This window comes from Barbus barbus, assembly GCF_936440315.1.
Source record: "Barbus barbus genome assembly, chromosome: 5".
NCBI classification, from domain to species: domain Eukaryota; kingdom Metazoa; phylum Chordata; class Actinopteri; order Cypriniformes; family Cyprinidae; genus Barbus; species Barbus barbus.
Genome location: NC_136733.1, coordinates 5,664,675 through 5,675,713, shown reverse-complemented (window position 1 = coordinate 5,675,713; position 11,039 = coordinate 5,664,675). Strand labels below are relative to the sequence as shown.

Here is an 11,039-nt window from a genome sequence, read left to right as displayed (position 1 = left end):
TGCGCGCACTTGGATGGGTTAAACGCAGAGCACCAATTTCGAGTATGGGTCACCATACTTGACAATACGTCACGACTTTTTACTTTACTTTTTACTAATCATATAATAATACTAATAATACTAATCAGCCAATCACATGGCAGCAACTCAATGGATTTAGGCATCTAGATGTGGTGAAGACGACTTGCTGAAGTTCAAACCGAGCATCAGAATGGGGAAGAAAGGGGATTTAAGTGACTTTGAATGTGGAACGTTTGTTGGTGCCAGACGGGCGGGTCTGAGTATTTCAAAAACTGCTGATCTACTGGGATTTTCACACACAACCATCTCTAAGGTTTACAGAGAAGGGTATGAAAAAGATAAAATATCCAGTGAGCGGCAGTTGTGTGGACGAAAATGCCTTGTTGATGTCAGAGGAGAATGGGCAGACTGGTTAGAGATGATAGAAAGGTAACAGTAACTCAAATAACCACTCGTTACAACCAAGGTATGCAGAATACCATCTCTGAATGCACAACACGTTGAACCCTGAAGCAGATGGGCTACAGCAGTAGAAGACCACACCGGGGGCCGCTCCTGTCAACTAAGAACAGGAAACGGAGGCTACAATTCGCACAGGTTCACCAAAATTGGACAATCGAAGATTGGAAAAACGTTGCCTGGTCTGATGAGTCTCGATTTCTGCTGCGACATTCAGATGGTAGGGTCAGAATTTGGCGTAAAGAACATGAAAACATGGATCCATCCTGCCTTGTCTCAACGGTTCAGGGTGGTGGTGTAATGGTGTGGGGTTATTTTCTTGGCACACTTTGGGCCCCTTAGTACCAACTGAGCATGGTTTAAACACCACAGCCTACCTGAGTATTGTTGCTGACCATGTCCATCCCTTTATGACTACAGTGTACCCATCTTCTGATGGCTACTTCCAGCAGGATAATGCACCATGTCACAAAGCTCAAATCATCTCAGACTGGATTCTTGAACATGACAATGAGTTCACTTTACTCAAATGGCCTCCACAGTCACCAGATCTCAATCCAATAGAGCACCTTTGGGATGTGGTGGAATGGGAGATTCGCATCATGGATGTGTAGCCGACAAATCTGCAGCAACTGCGTGATGCTATCATGTCAATATGGACCAAAATCTCTGAGGAATGTTTCCAAGACCTTGTTGAATCTATGCCACGAAGAATTAAGGCAGCTCTGAAGGCAAAAGTGGGTCCAACCCGGTACTAGCAAGGTGTACCTAATAAAGTGGCCAGTGAGTGTGTGTGTGTGTGTGTGTGTGTGTGTGTATTTAAATCGTTTTTTGTTTTTTTTTTGCTTTTAGTTGTTATTGTACTAAAGCTAGAATTTTTGTAAGGGGTTTTATCATTAGTCTGAAATTCACTATAAAAAAAAGTCCCTGCTTGGACCTTAATAATAATAATAAGAATTGTTGTTGTTGTTATAGTGCGATCTATTTTAGCTTAGCACTATTTTTATTCAGGATGGACGTTTTTGATCGTTATTATTATTATAGTCTTTGAGCAGTATGTTTACTACAGCCACTGGACAATTTGTATAATCCTGAAAATGCCTGTAGCGTTTGGAGCAATTGCAGGGTTGATACAGTAGATGGAGACAGAGTTTAGCTATATTTACGACGAGCAAATACTTTCATTCTCCTCCCTTCAGTTATTCATATTATTGACTGCAGTTTCTAAACAACTCCCGTTGATGGAGAATGTGAGTTAGTTTGGTTGAGAGGTCCGTTTGCTTATTGTACTTTTCACATATTGCCATCATCCGAGGCAGTTCTCAAGACCTCTTCTGACATTTGGCCAGACAGGTTTATTTACTAATAATCAATATATCATATTTATCGCTTCAACTAATACTTACATTATGACTGATGACGTTGTTGTTGTCTGAGTTCAAAGATAAAAATAGCACCAACATCCGGGCCTTTACGCTGTTTACCTGAACCACGTGTTATGCTATAAGGACTGCTGCGCGCTGCCGTGCGATTTGGCACGTGTCTTGCAGTGAACGCGCATTATCGAAAACAAGCGAGATGCTGTGTGCGCGGGCTCGTGTTTGTCTGGAGCGCGGAGCCTGCGGTGATTGGCTCTGTGAGCGATCTCTCTCGGCAGCTGATTGGTTCGACACAAATTATCCTCAACCTGATTGGCTTTCATGTCTGCAGAGGAGAGTGTCGTCATAACAAACCTATATTCTCAAACATATTCGATAGAAACAATATTCTTAATTTCTACATATTGTAGTCTATATTCAATATTTTTCTATACTATATGTTGGAAATGACTACTGTCATGTTCATTGGCTGTAATATGACTGGCATTTATATATAAAAAATGTTCGATAGAAACAAACAGATACTAAAAATAACCAGAATCATGAGGTATAAATCTATCCACCGAGGCAATAAGAGTAATCCATAAATAAATAAACAGATTTAATAATGAGAACATTCAGTGCTCAAAACATAATTACTGTTGTGGCTTCAAAAAGAGTCTTAATAAAAAACATTTTTATGTAATTAATCGTATTATAATTGTGTCTTATTTCAAACGTAAATGTAATAGCGACCTAAACTTTACTCTTCTCCCTGGATTTTTTTTTTAAATGATTACGTACGATATATTTTTGTTGCTATAAAATTCCTTAAAATAATTGCATTCTGTAAAATTCCCACAGTATATTTAATTTACTTTTTGTGGTTTCTTTTTAGAAAGTAAGGTAGCGTGCACTGAAAAAATGCTACACAATTGTTTTAAGGTAAGTGGTCGCAAACAATTTACTTTAGCTACATTTAATAAAAAAAATATGTTGAAAGTTAGTCAAATAAATGTATTTAAATGTAGCTAAAATAAATTGATTGCAACTACTTACCTTAAAAAAAAAAAAAAAAAGAGTAAATTCAATTAATCATTTTTTCAGTGTGCTTGTGTAGCGTGCGACATATTTGTGAATGAAGACGGGACAGATGTAAATGTTGGGGAGTGTGGAGCGCACACTAATAGCGACCCACGCCTCGTACGTGACCGCATCACAGTCTCATTCAAAAGAAAAAAGAAAAGAAAAGAACCCGCAGAGAAGAGTGTCACAGCGGAAGAACTACGAACAGAACACTCTGAACAACAACAACAACAACAGCATCTCGGACAGTCGTGACACATGCAGCAGCAGCGCTCCTAAATGAGAAACCCTGCAGTGGGGAGAACAACTGATCCACTTCCACCCAAAAGGTATTGCATTCTGCATCGTGCAATGTCTTGTTTTCAGATTTGAAGATATTTCCCGATGCAGAACACGCAGTGTTGCTCTATAATGCACTGCATCCTAAGTGCGAAGGTCAAATTGGTGTTTTTAAATGATACGGCAGGCAGCAAGTTAAAACACGACGCTGTCAAGCACAACGGTCTTTAGTTGTATTGTATGGTAATAATTGCCTTGTGTGCGCGTGAAAAGCTTTCCTGTGGGTTACCATGGTGCGGAGATATAAAATGGGACGCAGAATGAAAACATATGACATCATCAGGAGTCAGGACGCGGCAGGCTTCTTTATTTAAACGAAGATGTTCGCTTTTGAAACTATTGATCAATATTGATTATCGTCGGACACTGCGTCTGTCTGTCTGTGTCAATAGGTAATTAGATATTTATCTTCTGACAATGGCATTCAGGTGAATGTAGACTAAGGAAGTTTTAAGGTTATGCATTGCATCTGGCTTATAGTTGCGCACAGCTACTCAAATTCCGGGTTGGTTTTTGTGACCATCATTTATTTTAGGCAGTCTCTTCACTTATTATTTATAAGGCGTAGCAGATGCTCTCTGACGCATAAAGATGGGGCCATTTCTTTAGTGCTGTCAGGCTGTGAAACCCGCCCCAACATGAACCTCTATTTTAGAGCAATATTGCTAAAAAATGACTGTGTTGATATGATGTGGTATTTGTGGATGTATTATAATAAGGAATCGGTGAAATTATATGGCTGAAAGTAGCTATAGGATTCTAATAACTGCAGATAATAATGCAAGACATTCAATTATTTGACGAATAGGCCTAATACATTTTATTTTTACTACTAAATCACTTTTAAAATCTAAAACATTTCTGTCCACTTCTCCTCGTTGGTCTGTTATTCTTTATATATGTAGCTAACATAATGCAAAACACGAATCTGATGAAGTCATCATCTTAACCTATGCAATCGTTAAGTTACATGATTGTATTTATTTACACATCCGGGATGTTTTTCGCTTGGCTGGTAGCCCCGCCCCCGCCGCCCATCTATTGGATGCTTCACACGCCAATCATGTGACGCCCCGCCCACTCATAAAGCAGCAAGTCTATCACAAACACAAAGAGTGCAACAAAGACTAGAGAAATGTACAGCCTAACGACACACAAAACTGTCAGATAGTCTCAGTTTGAGGTCTCAGACGGAATCTGCACCGAGACAAGACAACCGAAACCAAAAAATAAATACAAATATCACACAATATACTCTGGAGAAAAAAAACATTCAGCTTCCCTATAGAAAATCCATGCCTAACTTCGCATTGAGATCCAGTTCAGGTGGTAAGTTGAGACTTTACGTTCATTCCAAGCTTAGAGACTCACATTTGCTACGTGAAAACATGATTATTGTTGTAGAACCTTGTTAGTTAATTAACACAAGCTCAAAAACATTCCTTTCTGAATCTCTGGTTGGTCAGTGGAATAAAATGTGGAGCTGGATGCATGCACGCGATTGATAAATTAATTATACGGAATAAAAACTAAAATATGGTATTTTAATTGCATGATTCATACAATTTACCGTTGACATAGGTGTTTGCAGTCTCAAATTCGGTCTCTGCGTCACTCAGCGCTTCCTGGTTTGGTCACAAAGCACGAGTCCTTGTTTTGTTTCCACGTTGGTCGCACAGTTTCTTTGTTGTTTTCTCTAAAGATCCCGCTGACGACATCAATTTGCACCTTTTGTAACTAGTAGCCTATTCCTGGCTCGCTGAATTGCTTTTATGAAGACCTTGATTTAGTTGTTTGTCACTTTGCAGGGAAGTAAAACAAAATAAATAAATTGTTTACGCCGAATAAGTACTACTGAATAATTGTCTCGTTTATTTTTATTCTATAAGTGATTAGGAGCTTAACGTGGCCATTCGAGCTCTTAAATGGCTAGATTTGTTATAGCTATTATTGTTTTTCTTAAGCCATAATGCTCATGATTATCCTCTCAGGTTAACACGCGCTCATGAACCTCGTCTGCTGTTGATCTTCTTCAGATTCACCATCCTCGGGTCTTCGGTTATGATTTTAATTTTTTGAACAGTTATAAAACACACTTTCATGAATTTCTAAATGTTTGTGGTTACAAAATCAACTTATCTTTATGAAAGCACGCTTGACTTGTAATTTGCGCGAGCACGTAATGTGGATATTTTTGTGTTTACAATACAATTCGTGCTACAAACATTAAATATGGGTAATAATCTCGAGCTTTTATGTTTGCACGTTTTTCACAGATCTGGAAAAAAATCCTACATATTGAATATCCACAGATATGATGTTTACAGGTAAACTAGTTCTTATTTCCACCGAGACGCGTGTCACATCGTGCGCTGCGCGAGCACTAGTTGCCTTCGTGAACGCGCCACCGTGTTGCCATCTCCGCTTATTTTACGCGACGTCGTGCTTTGCGTTTACGTAAAGTCGCTTATAATTATGGGCAGTTTTTTTAGGGCTTATTTATAACAATTATATCAATACAGTCGCATATTTGGCTGCTTCAGGAGCTTGGTCTTTTCAGCACAATGAATTATGATCTACTAATAGCAGATGTCAAATATTCCCACCTGCTGTGTGTAATTATTAAAAGCTGTAGCCCAATTCCTCCTCCATTCCGTTTCTGCCTTTCTCAGAATCCCCTTTCATGTGTCGATGAGAGAGATTCCACAGTTGTAATGTTTAAAACGTCTAAATTATTTGTGGAGGAGGATATACAGACTTTTTTTGCATCAGGATTAATTAACGCAAATGAAAAGCAACATGGGGTTGCTGCTTCATTCTTATTTTGGTTAGGTAAGTCAGAGCGTGTTGCTTGTTTTAGCGAGATCTGGCAACACTTGGCGCCACATGAGCAGAGCTCGCGCGTTTTGTTGTTGGTCTGAATGGTTGGAGCTTCCTGTGCTATTGCGGAAGCGTGGCTGTATTTTTCTATTGCATACAGTGTTGTTGCCCCCTCATTAGCGCATTATACATAGTTTCCTGTACTTTTCTTATTGTCTGCCAAAAAAGGGATGGCTGTTAGCAAAGCCAATGTTAAAATCTACCAGTGCCTCTCAAGCAGCATTCATCTACAAATGTCAAAATAACTTAGTCATGTTCCTGAAAAAGTACCATGGTACAGTAGTATCACATGGTAACATGGTACTGTATGATAATCAAAGGATGCCCAGTTGCTTAAATCTGTTGAAATAAGTGCAGATTTAAGTAATTTACTGCATTAGTAATATTTTGACTCTGTAATAAGGGGGTAATCTGGCCTCGTTAAGCAAGTTGATTTGAATGTCATCCTCTAATAGACTGTCTATTAAGACACTGGATTTACCACAGTGACAATAAAGCTTAGCTTGGTCCTCTTGGTACACAGGGCAAAGCTGCAGTTTTTGACATGCTTAAACAACCATAGTTGGCTTAAAATGAATCTTAAATATGTGGTATTCACTGGAGAGTAAATCATTATTATTCCCACTTCATCAGACACAACGCCTCACAGGCTGTTCGGGCTTAAGCTGTCACTGGTGAAGAGGAAATGATTGTTTTTTTTCCGCTTTTATCTGATTTCAGCTGCTCATTTGCTAAGTATTCTTGCAGTTGGGGGAAGTTGTGGCCTAATGGTTAGAGAGTCGGACTCCTAACCCAAAGTTTGCGGGTTTGAGTCTCAGGTCCAGCAGGGATTGTAGGTGGGGGGAGTGAATGTACAGCGCTCTCTCCACCCTCTATACCATGACTGAGGTCCCCTTGAGCAAGGCACCGAACCCCCAACTGCTCCACAGGCGCCGCAGCATGAATGGCTGCCCACTTCATTCCCACCCACTGCTTCGGGTGTGTGTGTTCACTGCTGTGTGTGCACTTTGGATGGGTTAAATGCAGGTCACCATACTTGGCCACATGTCACTTTCACTTCACTTAAATTCTAGGACTAATTTTTTATTGGAAAGAAATGGTTCACACAAGTTGAGCATGGTGCTAGCAACATTGAGGTCATCCCAGGAAATACACTGAATTTAAAGTGTATACCTTAAATGCAGCGTAAGTCTCTTTAGATAAAAGTGTCGGCTAAATGCATAAATGCAAATGTAGGTTCAACATAAAAATGGAAAATGTTGTCATCATTCTATGGTTCATTTTTCCATGCAATTTCTATGAGGAATTTTATCATACTTCTGTATCTTTTTTTAAGTTTGAATGCTCTTGTTCGTATTTATTGTAATTGCATGGAAAAGTGACCAGTGCAATTTCTCCTTTTGTGTTTCATGTAAAAAAAAAAACTCAAGAAAGACATGGTTTTGGAAGAACATGAGGATGAGTAAAGGATGTAAGACTTTTCATTTTTGGGTGAACTGTTTTTTAAGTCAGTTCAGCCTGTCTTTTATAGTTTGCTAGGATAGAGTATGCTTATTCCAAAAAGTAATGGCCTTCCCCATGATCCTTTCCCTTTATTTCCAGGTCATATTTTCTCCTGTGGTGTCTGTGTGGAGTGTGCCACACATCCACTCCACAACAACGACGGCTTTTGCTTGCATCTTCCAGTGTTTCTTCTGTCAGCAAGTTCAGCAGAGCTGCAACTCGTCTAGCGCCAGCCCAGAGGAACCCAGTGAAGAGCACCACGACTGTGAGATGGTAAAAATGACAAAGTCCAAGACCTTCCAGGCTTACCTGCCCAACTGTCACCGAACTTACAGCTGCATCCACTGCCGGGCACATCTCGCCAATCACGATGAGCTCATCTCAAAGGTCAGTGGAGACTAATGGACTCGTAGACAGTGTTGGGGAGTAACTAATTAAAAGTAGTCAAGTAAACCTACTTAACTACATTATTCAGTAATGTCACCATACAAAGTACTGTCGCTTTTTATTTTATTTTTAATTTAAAATATATATTAGATGGGTAAGTATTATTATTACTTTATTATTCTATTACATACATACGTGTGTGTGTGTAAAATGTATGTATGTATATATATATATATATATATATATATATATATATATATATATATATATATATATAAGCTATATCATTTTACTTTATATAAGTAATACTATATAACATTTTTCTGTTACCTTGCAACATGCTATAAGTCACGTCTCTGCGACTAGACTTTTATTGTGTCTCCTGACGGCACCCATAATAGGTTTACCAGCTACAGTACCATTTTGTTTATGGTATACTGTGATACCATAGCAGACACTTTGCATATTGTTTGTTGGATATAACAGGATATGTTCGCACAGGAGGCACGTGCCACTCTCCCAGATGGCTAAGCTGTTAACGCTACTGCAAGAGATGATCCATTTCCCAGGATCAGGATCAGTTGAACCCTATTGTAGTTCAGACAAGATCTGAAAACAGGTGGTTTGGTTAACCTGTTTGCCCGCTGGTTGTTAATTTCTTGTTTTCCAGGGCAAAGGAATTTGAAAATTAGACTTCAGGGGCCGGATTCACAACACATTCTTAAGAAAAAAATTCTTGGTAACTGCTTTTTCCTTGTTATTCTAAGTTATTCAAGATTTACAAAAACATTTCTTAAGAATGTTCTTATCTTAAGATTGTTCTAAACAAAAACTTTTGAATTAGAATTTGAATGCCTGAAAAGGAAATCCTTAAAAAATGTGAAAATTCTTGAAAAATTCGTACAAAGTTCTAAAATATTTTATTAAGAAGATTTTCATGAATCCAGTCCCAGTTAGGCAAGATTAGCTTCCTCATTTTTATAATGAAGGAACATGCACCTAATTAAAATTCTCATGTACAATAAAAAGCCACGTCACATAGCTGCTTTATGGGTTATAAATTTGAAGCTGTTCAACATGTCCTCTTGGTGATCCAGCATCGGTTTATGGATCATGTTGACCTAAAGAATGGAATGTTGATTAACTTGTATTTCCATTACGTATTTAGAGACTTTTGTTGTTGTTATTTTAAGGTCATAGATTATGTAGATAAGCAATGGTGCCATTCTTTATAGTGGTATTGTATAAAGATGACAGTGGCCTCAAACAGGTCAAGGCTAAAAGTACTCCACCCAAACAAACTAATATGTATCTATATGTATGTATGTTTTTGTGTGTTTATATATTTATTATGTATTACTGAAATTATTTATTGTTTGCACTTTCAATAATTTTGATCAAAATACATTATTATATATTTATCTTTTATATCAAAATACAAATATAATGTTATTATATGTATATTGCTGTATTTATTTATTATTCACACTTATTTATTTATTTTTTAACAATATATAAAAAATATATTAAAGGGGCGGTCGTGGCCTAATGTATAGAGAGTCGGACTTGTAACCCGAAGGTCGTGGGTTCGAGTCTCAGGTCTGGCAGGGATTGTAGGTGGAGTGAATAACCAACACTCACTCCACCCTCAATACCACGACTGAGGTGAGGTGCACTTCTGTTAATTGACCTGCCAATACCTTACTCTGTCACTCATATTAATTGATATATTTTCATATCTCTAAAATCTGTAAAAATGTACAAATCTCATTACCGCCAAGTTATGGCTTGTTGACACGTAATGATGATGCATTGCCATCTGTATCTAAATACACACAGGATCTAAAATAAGATCTGTGGAGAGCAGCAGTAATATCATGCCCTCTTTACACACCGATTAATTGCCTGACTGTATGAATCCTTGCCAGTTAAACTTTCTCTTCTGGACATGAAGGTAGACCAAGGACAAACTTCATGACAAAGAATGTAATTTCACAGTGAGCAAAACAAAATTTATTTGAATGGGCTTCAGCTCAGGCTCCAGTGTATTTATACTCCACAATCTTTCAGAAAATCTCTTTTCGTTCAGTCACGGTGCACTCGGACAGGATTATTTGTGTGTCCAAATAAAAGCATTAATGCTCTTAGCACTTGAAAAACACCACATGCTCTAGGGAGGTGTGTCGCTCTGAGTGAAAAGAGGTTTTGCTGTATGGCTGAGTTGGGCTCTCCTGCAACTTCCTTTCTCCATCTCATTTCCTCAGCGCCAAGAATTACCTCTAAGCTGATTATGTCATTGGGTGATAGTCTGTTTCCAGTGCCTTTCTCCTGTAGCTACTGCAAACCTAAGGGATCTTTTCATGGCACGTGTCTTCATTTCATTATCAAATGGCTCTGCTCAGTGGCTGATCGTAATTTGTGAAGGGTACATTGTTTCTGTGATGTTATCTGCGAGGAGATTTTAAGGGCAAGAATAGACATTTAAACCATGAAAAGCTCAACAGATGTTCCTTACATATCCTGACACTTAGATGGTGCCTTAAAGATGACCCACTTTATTTCAGAATGGAGTCCTTTGTTAGCGATCAATAGTGGAAAATGTTTGTGGCTTTTTTGTTTTAACTGGTAAAGCAGGTCAATTTGATTATGACATACTTTCATTCTTCCAGCATGGCCACAAAAGCAGGGACTTGCCATGCCAGATATCATTCTTCTTGTTGTTAATGCGATCATTCTTGATACTTATTAATTGTGGTAAAACCTTTATTGAAAGGATGCATCTCATCCTACTAATGCATTCTTTCAGAAACTGGGAGGTATCAAGGTATCTTGCATTATGCAGTCACGAACCTGCCAACATTAGAAAGGATTAGCGCGCATGGTGCTAGCCAACAACAAGCAGGACTCTCATGCTGAACTCTTGGATCGGCATCAAACATCACTGGCGGAATGCGGACAGTATTGTGGAAAGGCTTTGCTGCAGTAAGTCTTCATCAAGCAGCCCTC

General features: G+C 38.5%; 1 protein-coding gene across 6 annotated transcripts in view; it reads left to right on the top strand.

The window, feature by feature from the left end:
• The first annotated feature begins 2,961 nt into the window (after positions 1 to 2,961).
• Positions 2,962 to 11,039, top strand: part of ypel1 (yippee-like 1) — a 42,424-nt gene continuing 34,346 nt past the window's right edge. For 2 of the 6 annotated variants that reach the window (XR_013784223.1, XM_079416889.1), the window contains exons 1-3: positions 4,343 to 4,592; positions 7,574 to 7,614; positions 7,746 to 8,033. Coding sequence is in view for 3 of the 6 variants with exons in the window: in XM_079416889.1 (XP_079273015.1) it covers positions 7,917 to 8,033 (117 nt within the window). In the remaining 3 variants the exon portion in view is untranslated. Of the gene's footprint in view, positions 3,254 to 4,342; positions 4,593 to 7,573; positions 7,615 to 7,745; positions 8,034 to 11,039 lie in introns of those variants that run through there. The other 4 variants (XM_079416890.1, XR_013784221.1, XR_013784222.1 and 1 more) reach the window with 4 other exon arrangements.